Source organism: Lupinus angustifolius, unplaced genomic scaffold (assembly GCF_001865875.1).
Source record: "Lupinus angustifolius cultivar Tanjil unplaced genomic scaffold, LupAngTanjil_v1.0 Scaffold_134_32, whole genome shotgun sequence".
In the NCBI taxonomy this organism is placed as follows: domain Eukaryota; kingdom Viridiplantae; phylum Streptophyta; class Magnoliopsida; order Fabales; family Fabaceae; genus Lupinus; species Lupinus angustifolius.
The window spans coordinates 103,365-122,778 of record NW_017725419.1 but is presented as its reverse complement, the minus strand read 5'-3'; the positions used below and the strand labels follow the sequence as shown (position 1 = coordinate 122,778).

Sequence of the window (19,414 nt, the reverse complement as noted above, 5' to 3'; positions counted from 1 at the left end):
CCAAATCCACATTGGTCACCATCGACGTAGACTTATATTCCATGACCCGAGATAGTGCGTCCGCCACTCTATTTTCCGAACCTGGTTTGTAATGAATTTCAAAATCAAAACCCATCAGTTTGGTAACCCATTTAAGCTGCTCACCTGCCAAAACACGCTGATCTAACAAGAATTTGAGACTTTTCTGGTCCGTGCGGATGACAAAGTGATGACCCAATAAATATTGCCGCCATTTTTGGACCGCAAACACAATCGCCATCAATTCCCTTTCATAAACCGACTTAAGCCTTGCTCTTTCCGAAAGTGCTTGACTCACGAATGCTAAGGGCCTTCCTTGTTGCATGAGGACAGCTCCTATACCGAAACCAGATGCGTCCGTTTCAATTTCGAAGGGGATTGTGAAATTCGGCAGCGCTAAGGTAGGAAGTTCCACCATTGCTTGTTTTAGTTCTTCAAAAGCGACTTGAGCTTCCTCGGACCAAAAGAATTTATTTTTCTTCAACAAGTGTGTAAGAGGTCGAGCCAAAATTCCATAATTCCGCACAAAACGCCTATAATACCCTGTGAGACCAAGGAATCCCCGCAAACTCCGAATATCGCGAGGTACCGGCCACTGCTTCATTGCTGAAATTTTTTCAGGATCAGCTTGAATGCCCGTGCCAGAAATAATGTGACCCAAATATTCTATTTTTTCAGCCACAAAACAACACTTTTTGTAATTAACCCACAATTTGTTTTCCCTTAGAGCCTGAAACACCCTTTTTAAATGAGTGCAGTGTGTCGTAATGTCGTGGCTGTACACCAGAATATCATCGAAAAATACTAAGACGAACTTCCTCAAATATGGCCTAAACACATCATTCATCAAAGCTTGAAAGGTTGACGGTGCGTTGGTGAGACCAAACGGCATCACCATATACTCGTAGTGACCTTCATGAGTTCGAAATGCCGTCTTCGGGATGTCTTCTTCCTTCATCCTAATCTGATAATATCCCGATTTGAGGTCTAGCTTAGAAAAAAGTGTTGCTCCACCTAGTTCATCCAACAACTCTTCTATTATCGGGATTGGGAATTTGTTTGGTACCGTAATTGTGTTGAGAGCGCGGTAATCCACACAAAATCGCCATCCTCCATCCTTCTTTTTAACCAAAATCAGTGGGCTTGAAAACGGACTCACGCTAGGCCTAATCATGCCGGCTTCTAACATATCCTTGACAAACTTTTCAATTTCCGCCTTGTAACTATGGGGATGACGGTAAGGCCGTATATTTGGGATATCCGCCCCCTCCTTTAGAACTATAGCATGGTCGCACGACCTTGTTGGTGGTAACCCTGCCGGATTCTGAAAAACATCATCAAATTCTCGAATGAGAGGTTGAATCCCCTCCTGGCTGTCTGATTCTGAGGAGCAACTCATGCTCATCATCCCAAACTCTACATAATACGCTTCTGCCTCATTCCTCATCTCTTTCATAATAGCCTTCACCGACGCCACTGTTCTGGACAATGTTGGGTCACCCCTGATTTCGATAACCTTGCCATTTTCTTTTATCTCTAACAAATAATGTCGCAGGTCAGCCGTAAATCTCCCCAAGCTTTTCAACCATTCATACCCCAAAATCACATCCACCCCTACCAACTCAAACAAGTAGAAATCCTGCACCACCTTCACAGTAGGAAGATGAAGCTCCACACCTTTACACACTCCTTGACTACTTAAGCGCTGGCCATTCCCTACTTCCACATAATATCCCTTCGTATTTTCCGTTGGAATCTTCAACTCCTCGACAATGGATGGTGCCAAGAAGTTGTGAGAAGCTCCTGAATCCATCATCACTATAACCCTTTTTTCCTTTATAGTACCCCAAAGCTTTAAGGAATTCTTGGAGGTCATCCCTGCAATACTGCTCACATTCAATTGCAGATTGACTTCCTCCGCCGTCTCCTCCGTTACCCCACCTTCCTCTTGATCTTCCTCTTGCCCCAACAAAATAATGTGTAATTGCTTGTTGCGACAAACATGCCCCGGAACGTACCTCTCATCACATCGGAAACAAAGTCCTCTTCTTCTCTTTTCATTTTCCTCCTCCTTTGTCAACCGCCGGAAACCTGCTCCTCTTCGATTTCCACCGTGATTATCGTCGTCACGAGTGGTTATTCCACTTCTCACTTCTGTGCCTTCAGATTTTCCAAAATGAAACCATTGGGTTTCCTTGGGACCAAACGTAACATGTGTTTCCTGGGAGCCCTCTTTGAGATCTTGGGCCCCGGCCCATCGCCCAGCTAATGCGGGTTTGCCAAATCCAGACCCGTGATTACGGTTCGGGTACCCACTAGACCGGCCCAGAACCCGGTTTCTTTCCTCAACCCTTTGTGCCATCTCCATTACTCCGTTTAAATCCCCAGATCCTCTCATCCTCACCTCTGCCTTAATGTCCTCCTTCAAACCATTCATGAAAACCCCTTTCATGAACTCTTCATCAGCAAAACGAAGAGTCGCCGACCTAAGTTCAAATTCCTCCCTATACTCCATGACCGTGCCTCTCTGCTTCAGCCCCATCAACACCTCATACGGATTTTCCGATGACGCTATTTGAAACCTGCTCATCAATGATTGGCGGAATAGAGGCCATCTCACAGCCACTACCATCCGTGATTCCCACCATTGGAACCAATTCAGAGCCTTCCCCTCCAAACACACCACCGCCGTGTCCACCTTTTCTTCCTCTGGAATTTTATTAATTTCGAAGTAGCGCTCCACCCTATAAATCCACCCATGAGGATCGTCCCCTGTGAAGTACGGGACTTCCACCCTCTTCACCCTTTCACCTCTTCTGGTTTCTTCCTCCCCTCTTACCCATTCACCATGGTGCCTCTCCTCTCGGTTACTATTTTCTCCTACACCCTCACGTCCTAAACCTCTGATTTCACCCACCGTTTCCTCCAATCGCTCTGTAACAGATTTCATTAAGGCCTCCATCTGCTGCCTTAATGTTTCTTGAAAGGAGTTCTGCAATCCTTCCAACCTCTTCTCTACATTCTCCAGTCTATTCTCCATTCGTGTTGATACCATCCAGAAGCTCCCAAGATCGGGAGCTCTGATACCAGCTTGATAGGAATCTCTTAACAGCAGAAAAATAGTACAAGAAGTTGAGAAGAAAATAACAGTGCAGAGTATTTTATTGATGGTGCAGTAAACAGAATAGGAAATAACATAGTATTGGAAGAAAAGATAAGGTAATAACAATAGGAATATTTCCTCTCCTTGTGACAGATTGCCACCCCAAACTACCAAATGATTGCCTGCTTCAAACCTCCACATTCCTTCCTCAAATACACACCCTCTGAATCTGCTCCCTTCTTTCTCTTTCTGCCACGTGTGAAGTTAGTTACTACCATGTGCCTCAATTTCTATTTCTTCCTTTCTTCCTAATTTGCCCTGATCTTTCTTACGTTGTCTCTGATATACCCTTTGGATTGGGGGTCCATCACAAACTAACTGAATAAAAGTTAGTTACTCTTCTCTCTCTAGCTTCTATAACTGCCTAGTCTTCTTCTTCTTTTAATATCTTTACATATTGTTATATCATGGTGGTATGATCACTTGATTAACTATTTGAAATATGGCACCTTTGGTCTTTACCTTGTCTTGTATGTCAATTGTGGTTTGAAGAATATGATTTGATTCATATACTGAACAAAATGGCTCATTATTCTCTTCTCCAAGAAATTTATTTGTTTTTGTGTCCATACTTGCTGTTTATTTTATTTTATAAATAGGGTCTCTTATCTGCCCCCTATCTGTAGTTATCTTCTCTGTCTTGACAAATTTCTTCTTTTATTTGAAAAAATATCTATGTTTGCTGGCCATTGCTTACCTCCCCTTTATTCAATTATCTGGCTCATCTTCTAATTTGCTTCATTACATTTTGTAGAGTGAGGGAACTAGAAAAATTATCGCCCTTGGAACAATACCACTAGCAACCATCGAGAAGTTTAACAAGATAGTAAGTTCTTGCAAAAAAAATTATGAACCACTCTCTTTTGTATGATTTTTTTTGCTATAATTTGGATATGTTGTGTTGGATTGCAGCCTAAAGCTCTTGTGTTGTCTGCCTCACATATATGATTGAAATCTAGTTAGTATTTTGGAGTGACCATGTTCCTCTTGTCTGAGTTTTTCAGCTTCCTTTTTATCCCATTTATCTCTTTGCTTTCTTTACTAATTTTGGTTTTCTTCTCATTTGAACATACATTATATTTTTATTATTTTTCTGTTAAAATTTACTCAGTGGTTGTAAAATATTTATATTCTTCCAATCATTACTAATGCTTGTGGCTACAACTGGTACAATTGGAATACTAACAATGTACGAACCTCAATAGATTCATAAAGGGAATATAGGACTTCAATATTATAATTGGCTCCTCCTGTGAAAAAAATGTTTTGATTGGTTCTGAATTTGTTGTTTTGATTGACCTTCTACCTATGTGATGAACTTGTGCTACAGCTTCATGTGCTTATATGTTTCATGCCAGCCACAAAAATGAATGTTTCTATTCTCTCTATTTTTGTTTTCTAAAATTTTTGAACTATATCTATGGTATGGCGTCTTACCAACCAGTAAGTGTATTTGTGCATCTTAATTTTTAATGCCCACTTTTGTCAAGTGCTCTTCTGTATCGATTATTTGGAACCTCACGTGTATGGCTATCATCTAAATGTAGGTTGTAAAGGTTCAGTCAAATGCTCGTCAATTAGACAAGATACCACCACAAAGACTGCTCCAGGTGCTTGGTATGCTCTCATATAAGCTCCTCTTGATTGATATTTGATTTCTGAATATCTAACTGATAAAATTACTATGCAATATTTGTTGATAATGCTTATAAATTGATAAATGGAAGAAAGATCATATAGTTAGGTTTATAATCATGAAATGCTACATCTATAAAGTATTTTGGCTTTTTAGCTGTATTGTATTTTGGTCCTCATTAAGTGGATAAGTATTGTGTCTAAAAGTAATGATGTTTGTGGAGATATTATATGTTCTCTTTGATTCCACCCCTTCACTGGAACCAAAATATTAAACTACTTAGCCTCTTGTCTCGTCCTGTTTTTGTTTACAAAATACACCAAGCACAGAACAAAACCCATTTGTCCTGTTTCATCTTTTTCTAACATGTTTACCAAATGCAACCTCACTCTTCTTGTTCTTTTCGTATTTGATTATGTTTATGCTTTTGAAGCTACCATGTACTCACCCTAAGTGTACTTCTTTTCTTGCTCTCTCACCGATATATGGATGATAGATTTTCCTTGATGACACCCTTTTTAAATGTAAGACTCCTTCCTTCCAAGCTCAAGCCCTTCATTTGGACTTTGGTACTCAAATGGGATATAATGCAGTGATATCTTTGCAGACTCGTAGACATGATAAATTACTTTCTCTTCTGGTAAGTGCAGTATGTGTAGTTGTAGCTTGAAACCTTGTTTTTTATATGGTAAAGCAGCCAGCTCCATATGGAACAAGATTGTTGAGTTTGAGCTACAACTGGATGTAATTCTGAATTTGTAGAAGCTTTTAGTAGTTAGTTTTGGATGTTTGGCTGCAGTAAGGAGGGTACATGTTACAAGGTTATGATGTTTACTATTTATGCACTTATTCGGTGTCTTTAGAAGGAGTAGAATGCATGTATCTTGAGGCAGCCTCATTTCTTTTAGACATATTAAGGGATGGTATTAGAATCAGTCCTAGAAACTAAGAAAATAAAACTTTAATAGAAAGGAAGAGAGAAGAAAATGCTCCGAGATTTCTGAGAAAAGTGTAAACTGATTTTTCTTTGATGTGTGAGAGTACATTGCTAGTACATTGTTGTCAGCTGCCACAGTTGATTCAGTTAGAACTGAATCCTAGTAGAATGATACCAACATCCTGACTCAGCAGCTATTGTTATTTCCTACACTAATGTACACTGCATGTAAGTGCAGTGGGTCCAGAACTAGCTTTGTGTAGACCAAAATATACTCCAGTTGACCCCCTTAAACTCATAGTGTCAAATGTTTTAAAACCTGTCAAACACCCTGACCTTGTCTCTTAGCTCCTCAGATGCTATGAAGCACGGATACAGATATGTGTGTCGGATACGATACATATCCGATACTTCGACACACATTTTTTCTAAAATACAGGATATGATACGTTCAAGGATACGCGTATAAAATAATAAAAACACATAAAATATGATAAGATTATAAGTGTAAATATACAAAGTAAAAAATATAATGGAAATTGAAAATCATTGTCCTCCATAACAAATCTATCTTATCCTATTTTAATGAAAACGAATCTTTCTTATCCTATTTTATTGAAAACGAATCTATATATCCTATATTTTACTGAAAACGAATCCATATATCATATATTTTATTGAAAACGAATCGGATACGTGTCTTGATATTTATTTATTTTATTTTTTAAATTTTTGGATACTCTACGCATACGTATCCTTCGTGAATCCGAGCGTATCCGTGTCAGACACCGACACGTGAGGGTGTTTGACGAATCCGTGCTTCAAAGCTCAGATGTGCTTCAGGAGAGGGTTTGAAAGGACGTCTGCACTCTGATCAAGACCAGGAACATGTTGAACAATGAGTGTCTTGGCAATCACTTGTTCTAGGATAAAGAACATGTGTAGTTCAATATCTTTTGTCTTGGACTGCAGAACTGGGTTGTGGCCTTGTGGGCAAGAGCAACAGTACTTAAATTATCATAGTAGATAGCAGGTACTGAACTAGCTTCTTTTAACTCTGTGAGCAGTGACTGGATCCAGAGAACTTCTTGTGAAGTAACAGCCATACTCCAATACTCAGCCTCGGTGCTGGATCTGGCCACCCATTGTTGTGGAGGGAGATTCCTGAACTAATATGCAGGGGGATTGGACAGCTGTTTTGCACTGATGAGCCTGTTTAGTTTAGGAGAATATTATATCCTCTATGATTTTGCAATACTGAAATTTGTTTCTATGAATTAGTTTACATATACATGCAGAGAGAGAGAAACACACCCACAATGTTATATCCTGTATGATTTCACAATATTGAAATTTGTCTATAAATCGGTTTACACGTACACAAAACCAGTTTTTATAAATATTCTGATAACAAATTTAAATTCAATGGTGAAAATAATAAGCACAAATAAGTTTCTGAATTTTGAAATTCTCTGTTGAAATCTTTATCACTGTAAGAAGAAAATAAAACAATCCAGTCTTCTGTAATCATTTTCATCAGTGTATACTCTGGTTTTGCAATAAGTTGGTTCTCTCTCTCAGAGACACATGCACGCACACTAGTTTGTAGTTTGTACTCACACACACACCGAGCAGTTTGTATAAACTCACCCCCCAAACACACTTCAGTTTGTGTAAATTTTTTAGTATAATAAACTCAATGGTGAAAACAATAAACATGAATACATTTCTGAGTTTTCAATTTTGTCTGTGATTTTTAGTGCTCTGGCTAGTTTTACTTAATTTTAGTCAGCATGGTTTGGTAACTTGTCTTTGATCTTGGTCAGCATCTGATTTGGGATAGGATTAGGTATTTGGCTTCTATTTGGTATTTAAGCACATGAGCCTTTCAAGTGGGTTTCCTTAATAGATATGCTGAGTGATCTGGCAGCATTGCTACATTTTCCCGTATTTGTTGGTTATATTTTCCTTTTTTTGTTAAGGAGGATTCCTTATCCTCCAAATTTGTTGTATTCTTTTTCTTTGATCTTAACTAATTTCATTTTTATCCAAAAAAACTTACCTTTGCTGGCGTATGCAGGTAAAGATATGAGAATTATAGTCTTTGGTTTCAGGCCTCGTACAAAACAGGTAATTCTGTTACGATAGTAGCCATGACTTTCTTATAAAATCACAAGTCACAGTTTTTGCCTTGGTTCTTAATCCTGTCACATATTTACTATGCGAAGATTTAGTAATTTTGAGTCTTATCTTTTTAAAAGGTGAAATTTCATTACAATTTCAAATTTCTTATGTCTCTTGCATATGTCTCCTACTATTCACGTTCAATAGTTTTTTCATAGTGGAAGGGATCTTTCATACTTATTATATACAATAACCAAGCCTTAGTCCCATTAGGTAGGGTTGGCTTTCACACCTCTTTTTGTTTTATAAAGAAATAATGTATTAAACTGAGCACAAGGGGTGCCCATCCAATACAAAGAAAGATCAACCGATGATCTTTTTAGTAGCTAAAGAAATACAGATTGGATCCATACACCAATATGCAAAAGTTAAAGAATTTTTATTTACAAAAGAGGTGAACCAAATCCAAGATCTAGTTTGGATTAAATGAAAAAGGTGAATATAACTAGGCTCCTTCTCTAAGAAAATCGCTTCATTTCTCATAACTCAAACTGACCAAACAACCGCAAACCACAACATTCTCCAAACTTGTGCACCTCTACCTCTTTCAAGAGAACCATGAAGATTGAAGAACTCAAGAATTGTTGAAGGGAAAGTAATTGGAGTTTGTAACCAAGAGTAAAAACTTTTCCACACACTTGAAACAAACTTGCAAGATATGAATAAGTGATAAAATGATTTGACATGATTTTTGCATAAATTTCATATCAAATCATTTGCCCTCACTATAATATTCCTCTTGAACAAATCATCCTTTGTCGGAAGCCTTCTTCTAAGGAGTTTCCAAACAAAACAATAGATATTTGAAGACACACAATTAATCCAACATTTTTTTAAAACTTTACCTAAAGGAGATTGTTGTTGATTCACCTGAGCCAAGTAAGTAGATTTAACCATATAGACCCCTGAGGCATCTAGCCCCCACCTCCATCTATCCAACATCTCCCTTTTGCATGAATAGTTCTGAATCAAGACATACAGGTTGCTAGCAATGGACTCCTCTCTACCAAACAATGGTCTTCTCCAAGGAATTTCCCAAGACCACACATCATCCTTCCAATAGCCATAATCTCCTACCGAGCAAGCTTGTTCCTTGCTAGATTAAATAATCTAGGAAAAACCTCTTTAAGGCTCTGGTTACCCACCCAAACATCTTGCCAAAAAAGAGTTTGAAGACCATTACCAATTGCCCTCCAAATATTATCGACGAACAAACCACCTGTATCGCCTATAGGAGAGCCGACTTTACCTAAATCCTTCTACCATCTCGAAGCATTGTTTTTACTATTCGAAGACCAATCAGGATCATACTTTGAAGTAATTATCTTCACCCAAAAAGCCTTGTCGTCATGCAATCTACGCCATCTCTATTTCCCCAACAGAGCTTGATTAAATAGACCAAGGTTTCTAACACTGAGACCTCCTAGCTCCTTGGGCTTGCAAACAACATCCCAAGCTACTCATGCAACACCTTTACCACCTCTCTTATTACCCCAAAGAAAACTTCGCTGCAAACTAACAATTTTAGCTAAAACCTTCTTCGGAGCTTTGTATAGAGAAAGCATATAGGTAGAAATGTTTGATAAGACTGAATTTAGAAGAATTACTCTCCCACCAAAAGAAATATGTTTACATTTCCAAGAAGCAAGCCTCTTAGACACCATATCAATCATACACTGCCAAGTGGAAAGTCTCATCGGATTTGCTCCAATAGGAATGCCCAAGTAAAGAAAAGGGAAGGAGCCAATCTTACAACACAAGAAATTCGTTGCTGCTAAAAGAACCGAATCGAACACCTTTATACCAAAAAGAGAGCTCTTGTTGGAGTTAACCTTCAAGCCCGAAGCTAACTCAAAACATCTAAGGATAGTCTTCATGCACCAAAGATTTTTTTCTGAAGGCTTACAAACAATAACAATATCATCGGCAAACTGAAGATCACAAACTTCTATATCATTGCCTCCTATTTTGTACCCCTCAAAAGCACCAAGAGATCTACCCTTCCTGACCAATCCAGCAAAGCCTTCCGCTACCATAAGAAAAAGGAAAGGAGCCATTGGATCCCCTGCCTAATACCTCTAGAGACTGAGAAGTGAGCCGTTGGACTTCCATTAACCAAGACAGACATAGAGGTTGAGGAAAGACAAGTATAAATCCACTTCCTCCATTTTCTGGAGAATCCAAACCGCATAAGCATATAATCAAGGAAGTTCCAATCAACAGAATCATAAGCTTTCTCGAAATCAACTTTGAACAAGAAACACCCATCCTTATCCTTAGTCGCGGAATGGATAACCTCATTAATTACCACAGTGGCATCCAAGATATTTCTACCAAGAATGAAGGCCGATTGAGAAGGGGAAATTAATGAACTCATGACTCCTTTAAGTCTACCAGCCAAGATCTTAGCAAGAATTTTATACAAGGAACCCAATAAGGAAATCGACCTGTAGTCCTGGATTTTGTTTGGGCTCTTTGTCTTCAGAATCAAAGCAACGAAAGAAGAATTCAAACATTTGGGGAGCTTTCCGTTAAGTTGGAATTCTTGAATAAAAAGGATGACATCCTTTTTAACCACATCCCAAAAATCCTGGAAGAATTTGAAATTAAAACCATCTGGCCCTGGGCTCTTGTCAGCGGTACAACTCCAAACCGCCATTCTGATCTCCTCTTCCAAAATATCCACACTTATAATATATTTATAATTTTGTATTTCTGCTGTTAAAGTTCATTTGAGGTAATGAGGATTTCCAAAATCATACATGGGAGCCTGGTTTACATTTATATCTAGTAATTTCCATATATTATTACTGACTGTAGTTGGGTTTCTTACTATTCTTTTATTGAAAAAAGAACATTAAAATTAATAAGAAGATGAACAAGTTATTCCACAACCAAGGCAGGGCCTCAATTAGGGGAGGCTTACCCATGAGGGCTTACTGGAAAGAATTGAATGGAAGACCCATTAGTCAATGCAGCTTGAATATCAATCTTGCCAGTTGAGCTAATCTTTATTGTCAGGAAAAGAAGTTTAAGAGTAAATAGGCAAATATAGTAGTCAAATTGTTTTATTCGTTAGATTTTCTTTTTTTGTAGTTTGTACTATTATCATTTAATTTAAAGTTTGCAATCAAAGATATATGTAGTTCGGTTATCTGTATTGTTTAAATGTTGTAAGCCAGTGAACATTTTGAGTGGGTTATTTTCTTCTTCCATGTTTAGTATCTAATTTTAGTTATTGTTCTTACAGAGACGTGTGATATTTGATGCACTACAGAGGTGTATAAAGCCAGCGAGATTTTGGGATCTTTATGCTTTTGCATCTGGACCTTCTAGGTTTAAGAACACTTCTCCACAAGTGCGCTTATTGGATGAGTATTTTCGACTTATTGGCAAAGGTTCCTATCGTGCATCAATCAACATGATTGAAAGTGGGTCTTTCACCTTGTCAAATGACTTGTGGAGAATAAGCAGTGTGAACTTCAACTACAAAATGTGCCAGAGTTATCCATTTGCTTTGCTTGTTCCAAATATTGTTAGGTAATTTATTTAGGGCCAAACTTTCTGCTTTTACCCCAGTTACATGTATTCATAAAGTTTAATTCACTAGGCCATTCATTTTAATAACTTTTGTATCATCCTAATGCCAGTGATGATGAACTGCTCCAGGCTTCTAACTTTCGTGCAAGAGGTCGATTGCCTGTAGTTTCATGGTGTCACCCTGGTATGCATGGAATATTGATTATATTTCTTCAAATAATTGCAAAAGTTCTACGCTACTTCTTTTGATTTTGTTTTTTTTCATTCTTTTCGTTTCATTATTTTAATACAAGGATGTCGTAATTTAATGGAAGTGGTGACCTATAGGTACTGGAGCAGTCCTTGCACGCTCATCTCAACCCTTAGTTGGTCTAATGATGAATATGAGGAGGTAATGCTAACTATTTAACCGAATGCACTCTCTTAAATAAAACGAAATGAATTGTTTGTTTTGGACATATGGAGAAAGAACAATATAGTAGCTCTCCTTTTCTTTCTGGTGTGCACCAAGGGTGTCACTTTCTAGGCCTAGTGATTACTAAAACCAGTTTTGCTTCTCCCAACAAAGACTTCTCCATACACACAGCAAGAATAGAACCACTAACATCATGCTTAAGGAACCAAACTATGTACCAACAGTGTTAGGCCTTGTTGGCTGCTTTCTTTTAATGATTACGTAAAACAGCAATAGTAAACATGATGATATAGGATATTTTATCAAGTCAATTCGTTAGGTTTGATGTTTTAAATTTTGTTTCTATATGTTCTATAAAAGTGATTATTTAATTTGTTAGGAGGGGTTGTTAGGCCATGTGGCAGTGTGTTCTTTTAGTAAGTTTGATTTGTCTTTTTTGTTTGTTGTCTAGTTCTTGTTGGACAATTTCTTTCATCCACTTTTAATAAATTATTTTATAAGAAAAATTGAACAAAACAATGACTAGTTATGTACTTTCTTGCAGCAACATGGATGAAAAACTCGTGGCTGCTCTTTGCAGCAAACTTGATGATGGTTTACAGAGGTCAGTTTTTTATGTTTTTTTCTTGTATTGTGAACATATGTTACTCATTGCTACATAAAGCGAATGCATAATTTATTTTGGGGTAAAAGAAGAAATGTTGACACAGAAACAATGAGTTTGGAGGATAATAGATCCTCCTTAAAATGAACAAACAAAAAAGGGCAGCCCAATGCACGAGGCTCCCACTTAGTGGGGTGTGCGGAGGGCAGATCCCGCAAGCGGAGAGGCTGTTTCCAGGATTTGAAACCGTGAGACAAAAAGAATACATCAATGAAGTAAAGCTTCTCAAACTCTCGAACATATTTGTAAGGGAAACTCCTTTAAGAAGACCAGTCATTTTAGCAAGTGGAAGCCAAGCGTGCAAAAGCATTTCTTATCTGTGTGATTTACTTACTATTTTAATGAATACCAACATAGATTCAATGTCCACATTGAATATCAAACTTGGGTGAATATTGGCAGAGCACCAACTCTCCTAAAAACATAAGTTGTTAGGTGAAAGCTCAAGATTAGTTTGTATGTTTCTGACAAGCCCCTTCGCAAGCCATTTGGGCTTGAAGCATGGACAATACACAAGCTTACTCTACATTTTAATGAATTCAACTTAATTATGAAGAATGTGCATCAAGGATTGAACTCGGACCACTTGGTTATAGAAGCTCTTATACTATGTGAAGGGCCAACTCCTCGAACCTTAAATTATTAGGTGTAGGCTTACGCCCTTGTATTTTCTTAAATAGTTATACCGCAATTTAAATAATTAACAATATATACTATGTCCTATTCACTGGTAGTGATGCATTCTTTTTTGTTTTAGGGGTGTTAGTAAAATGCAATCTAGTCAGTTATGTATTTTAAGTTTTTGTTGTTGATTTGATTTGCATTTTTTTAGAACCTTTTTTTTTTAAAACTGCATTTCTCTTGTAGAAAGCTATATATCGCAGATGCAAGACCAAGGAAAAATGCATTAGCTAATGGAGCCATGGGAGGTGGTTCGGAATCATCATCAAACTATTTTCAGTCTGAGGTCTGTAATGGGTTGAACCGTCCATTTATGTTTTTTTTGGGTTATAAAATTTGACATTATTTTCTAAGCATCTACATTCTTTTTTGATTTGATCAGATAGTCTTTCTTGGGATAGACAATATTCATGCAATGAGAGAGAGCTATGCTCGGCTCCGAGAGTACGTGGACACTCATGGCAGAGCATCATCAGATGGAATGTCATCATTTTTGGTTAGTCTGTGAAAGTTAAAAAGATTTAGCTATTTTGTGTCCTTGATGTATTGAGGGGTACGAAAATGACATGCTTTGGAATTTGGAGGTGTTGGAGAAATCTGTTCAGACAACTTTAGTATTGAACTAGAACTTTTTACATTTATGGTTGATATTAAAATGTTGTCTGGGACGGTTTTTATGTGTAATGTTTCCAGTTTCATATTCCCACTAATAATCATCATACAAATCATGATTGTGATATATACTTTCTTAATTTTACATAAATACTGTTTAGTTTTGCAAGGAATTGAGTCAATGATATTTTTAATGCTATTCTACTGAACTGTGCATGACTGGCTTGAGTATATTTTGTGTTCAATTAACAGAACCTGTGTTATTATTAACTTTACGTAAGTTGGATTAATACTGTGTCTATGGGTTCGACTAGAGACATGGTGCATCCACATGGGGTGGAGGCAATTTAAGTAGTATGTCTACTTCAGTATCAACCCTAGGGGATAGTGGATGGTTATTGCATGTTCAAAATGTCTTGGCTGGTTCAGCTTGGATTGCTGCTCGTATTGCTATGGAAATGGCTTCTGTTCTTGTACATTGCAGGTATTACAAAGATGTATTTTCTCACTTTTCTAAAATTATGAAATCTAAATCTGGATCTTAGGTTTTAACCCCTCATGATATTCAAATTTGTTTAGTATTTACCACCTGACTGTTTTCTTTGTGTAGTGATGGATGGGATAGAACTAGTCAGTTGGTTTCACTTGCTAATTTGTTGCTTGATCCATATTACCGGACATTCGCAGGGTTTCAGGTATGGAATTGACATTACTCAACCAATTCAGTTTCTTTTTGTTTCAATGCCACTATAAGACAATGAACAATTTCTACTCCTCTTTGCAATTTGGCATCTCAGTTAAACTCATCCAATACTTGTCAAAAGAATCATTAGCTGTATGTGTCCCATGTTGGAAGTAAAGAGAGAAAAGATTTGCTCTTTTACAGATCAATACTTTGTCAATGAAAATGGTTTATTATAAAGATTATGGCATCGTTCGATCCATGTAGCCGACCCCCTGCCAGCGGAATTAAGGCTTCATTGTTGTTGTTTTAATTCTGCCTCACGGTTTTCTTCCTTATGCAGGCACTTATTGAAAAGGACTGGCTTGCATTTGGTCATCCATTTTCTGATCGTGTGGGAATGCCATCTCTCCCTGGAAGTGGTAACATGCCTTCCGAGTTATCTAGACAGTCTTCAATTGGCAGTTTCTCAACATCATCCATGCGCCAGTCATCAGGAGCATTCACATCTCAACCACCAGCTTCATCTCAGACACATAATTCAAACAACTACTCCCCCATTTTTTTGCAGGTTTGTACCTTGAATAACCTCTGGGTATCATTTTTCAAATACAGTAATAATTTATAATTGATAAACTGGATTATATATTCTCTTTGCACGGTTCTTTCCTAGAAATCTCACCTTCAAATTGAAGGCTTCGCTAGACCAATATTTCAATTTAATATTATTAAATTTTCATTGAGTTAATCCTTTGAAGGTAGGTGTCATTTCAAATTTGATGATACGATTGGCATTAAGGATTGGCATTACAATTGATTTAATTGATTTTTAGCCCAAATTAGATCCAAATCTTGGCTAGTCTGAGATTTTGTTAGTCTTGCTGAGTTTGGGCCATGAGTACTTTTCTTTGTGAAAGGAAAACAGCTAACACAAGCATACACCTGAGAGGCTGTGCAAAGTTTTTGATGCAATTAAGATTAGTTTAAATCCTAACTCCTATTTCTATGCTTTACAGTTATGATTGAGTTGGATTTGAATCTACATGTTGCATAATGATTATGTCCAGCATTTTTGTTTATCATGAGCTCACTGTCTGGTATGTGTTTTCAGTGGATTGACTGTGTTTCACAATTGTTGCGGATGTATCCTTCTGCATTTGAGTTTTCTGCGGTGTGTACCCTTCCTACACATGTCACTTTTGCTAGGGTTCTATCCTGAAATATTTATGCATTTGTTTTGTTGTATGGTTTTCTTTCTAGTATCTTTCCTGCTTGTAACTTCAACTGTTTCATGACTCAGGCTTTCCTGGTTGACTTCATGGACTGCATGCTTTCTTGTGGTTTCGGAAATTTCTTCTGTAATTGGTATTTCTTTTTTTGGCAACTTCTTTTTTAATGAAATGAATGCTATCATTGACATGCATTTTCCTGATGTGCTCTTTTCATTTTGAGGATAGTGAAGATAACTTGGTTCTATGCTCCACATTTTGCAATCACCTCAACACATGATCATCACATTAGATTAGTATCAGTCTCACATTTTTCTAACTAAATATATATGGTCAGATTATTGTAGATTAGGATAATTATTAACTTGGAGTACCTGGTTGATCACTGGAGAGACAGATTCTTCCATAAACTTGGAGCACTGAAGTTGCATAAGCTAGGCCAATCACATCATTATTATGGCAGATTACTATATTGATTATTAAGTATTATCTATTTATTAATGTTGTGGTTGGCATAGTGCACTCAAGGTTTCCACATTTATGCCAACGAAGGTTGCCTAGTTGGTAAGGCAATAGCTCATTATGCACAAGGTTGTGAGTTTGAATCCCGCTACAGATATGAGGACTTTGTTGGTCGGTAATCATAAGTAACTCTATAAGTGCTCTCCGAGCCGTGAGGCCTGCCCTGACCTTAGTGAACCCTCGGGGCCCAACCCATCTAAACTTTTGTACACCAAAAAAAGGCCTCCACATTTATGCAATAATGAATATATACACACACTCACACACCACAAGGGTACTTAACCCTGCACGGGAATATAACCCATATTAAGTGATACTGCCCTGATTATATAACTTAAGAATCCAGAATACTTGTCACTTAAGTAGATGGTCAGTGTAAGGACAGTTTATTAGATGTTGAATGTGTAAATAAGAATGAAGTATGTGAAATAAACATAAGAGGAATTGTAATTGTCATGTTGCTTGTTGTTTTAGACATTGTATTTTGTTTTGATTGTATGTTTTTGTTTAGTGAGAAAGAGAGGCTGCAATGCAATGTTTTCGAAGCTTGTGGATGCTTGTGGGAATACTTGGCTGATTTACGTAAATCAGGAGGTTCCCATGTGCATTATAATCCCTTTTATGAACCCCTGAAGCACAATGGTCCTCTTCTGCCCCCTGCAGCAGCATTGGCCCCAACCTTATGGCCCCAATTTCACCTTCGTTGGGCCTGTCCAGAAGAAGCAAAAGCCGGGGAGATTGAAGAACAATGTAGGAAGATAATTATGAAAAACTCAGAGATGCAGAAGGTAGTGATTTCCTTCATTTCAGATTATTATTATATCCCATTAAAAGTTATTCCCTTCCCCCATTTGTGGATAGCCATTACTCTTTTTTAACACATCATGTTAGTGTGTCTTTAATTCTGGTCACTGCCTCGTGCTATTTTTTTTTGTATATCAGGTACCAGAATGGTTCTCTATTTCTTTCATTTGTGTAAATGAATTGAACAGTTGATCCGTCTGGGCTTTCCTTTTAATATTGTGAGTGCTGTGTGGGATGATAACAGGCTAAAGAAGTGGCTGAAAGGAAAGCTAAAGAAATCATAAATGCCATGGAGTCATTGAATGCAGAACTACGAATGGAGAAGCAGCAAAACAACTCAGCCATGAACATTGCCAAGAGGACAAGCAAAGAAAACATGGCCATAAAGCGTGCAATTCAGTCGATCGGGTACAAGATTCACTTCTCCAGTAATGGTGATTGCAATGTTGACATTGAAAGCAACACATTGGAAGCAGCACCAAACTGTTTGTATTCATCCACTGGTGACAATGATGGAATCAATGCTATTGGTCGAGTATGTGAAACTTTATGCCCATTTCGCTCTGCAGATGGAGGGTGCAGGTGGCCAAATGGTGATTGTGCTCAATTCGGTAGCCAGTTTGTCGGTCTGAAGGCTAACTTTGATGCATTCGACCAACTGTCAATTAATGATAGTTATTTCAAGTCGGAGTAGACTGTGCATTTATTGCTTACTAAAAGACTCCTGCAGTTAACAGTGACTCAAATCAATCAATTTTGATTTCTTTCTGCAATGAGAATAGTTGATAATTTTTTCGAACACTCATTATGACAAAAAATTAGGAGAAATGGCGAATCCTGGCATCTGTATTCAATCTCGGGAATTGTACAGACTTTAAGAGTTGGTCAGAGTTGAGACTATCTTGGTGCAGACATCTGTAAAGCTCAGTAAGCTTGAATGGTAGATGTAGAAGGTTGATGATGCTCATCATGGTGGTCTGCATTGTTAACTGTAAATTTGGTGTTAATCAGGGATAGTCGCTGATTACATTGCAATTGTTTTTTAATAAGATCAATTTTGTATAGATGGTTAAGTTTGTAAGGGATCAATGTATAGCAAGAATAATTCATTGCCATATTTGAACACCCAATTTTGCAATTTTCTTGTCCCACCTATAAAAAGGTGGAGTAGCGAATCTTATAAAATGGATCAATGTTGACATGGATTTGAATTGCTGCATCAATTTTCTTGTGGGTGATCACTATGGATACCATGTGCATCTTAAAATATAGATCACCTTACAGCTGGTAACGAAGGTGCTGAGTTTTATGTGACCCAATTTCTTTGAATTTTTAGTGGCAATGCAAAAGTTCAGCAGATAATTTGACATGCAGGTGTTGGGTTTAGCTTGAACTCAAATGAGAACACCAAACATCACCTAATTTCAGCAGATAACCCATACTCGTTTCCATCTCGGAATTTCGAGTACAGTTATATGGAAATAATCATTTTATTTAGATTAGTAATACGTACAAAATTTCAGGAGTTAAGTTCTCATTTTTTGTATAAGTTTATTAGTTTAAGTCGCCATTTTTTATTCCCTTCTAATCTAATAAATCGTGGTGTGTGAGGTAATATGTTTATGTTAACAACAAATTATATACATGATTAACTAAGAAGTGGATGCTCGACTCATCCTGTTTGATCAATCAAAGTGCCAACTTGATCTTCACATAATGCTCTGAAGACATTCTCGGATACTTCAGAGGAAAAATAGATATAATAAAAGACATTGGATAAAAACAGTGAGAAAACATCAACCAGCTATTTAATTCACTTCAAAGTACGCTATTGCCATCATATACATTCATATGGAGGTGAGGCCCCTAGAAACAGACATTTCATCCAGTTTTTCTATCACATATGATTACGTTATTTCATCTACAATTTTGAATCATATCTTTATATATGTCAATTTTTATTGTATGATTGACTCAAGAAACTTAAATGTAGTTATTATGGTATCTCTTATTCATCTATCGTTAAACTTACACTCCACTCTAAATAATGTCTTACTTCACTTTATATCAAACTAATGTCTTATACATCTTGTCTAGTCATTTTTAGTTTCTCATTTAATTCATTTCTCGAATCTTCAACTAGAATGATATCATCTACAAAAAGATGCACTTGTGACACTCGTTCTTGGATATGTTTAGTAAATACATCCAAAACTAATATAAACAAGTAGGGCTCAATGTTGATCCACAATATAGTCATATGGTAATAGGAAAATCTTACAAGACTCATCTTACATTCTCATATTAGACTTGACCTCTTTGTACAC

At 37.2% G+C, this 19,414-nt stretch overlaps 1 protein-coding gene across 3 annotated transcripts; it reads left to right on the top strand.

Annotated features, from left to right (window-relative positions):
- Positions 1 to 3,915: 3,915 nt before the first annotated feature.
- On the top strand, positions 3,916 to 18,354 carry LOC109340089 (phosphatidylinositol-3-phosphatase myotubularin-1-like). Of its 3 annotated transcripts, none has more exons than XM_019577662.1 (16): positions 3,916 to 4,007; positions 4,729 to 4,791; positions 7,835 to 7,884; positions 11,189 to 11,478; positions 11,589 to 11,662; positions 11,806 to 11,869; positions 12,438 to 12,497; positions 13,425 to 13,524; positions 13,621 to 13,734; positions 14,165 to 14,334; positions 14,461 to 14,545; positions 14,876 to 15,103; positions 15,644 to 15,703; positions 15,833 to 15,897; positions 16,795 to 17,071; positions 17,332 to 18,354. In XM_019577662.1, the coding sequence occupies exons 3-16, from the start codon at positions 7,843 to 7,845 to the stop codon at positions 17,779 to 17,781; spliced, it is 2,079 nt and encodes a 692-aa protein (XP_019433207.1). In that variant the 5' UTR covers positions 3,916 to 4,007; positions 4,729 to 4,791; positions 7,835 to 7,842; the 3' UTR covers positions 17,782 to 18,354. The 3 variants fall into 3 exon arrangements, with proteins under 3 accessions (XP_019433207.1, XP_019433206.1, XP_019433208.1); XM_019577661.1 differs by having other exon boundaries at positions 4,729 to 4,798; XM_019577663.1 differs by having other exon boundaries at positions 4,729 to 4,798; positions 17,226 to 17,336.
- Positions 18,355 to 19,414: the final 1,060 nt, after the last annotated feature.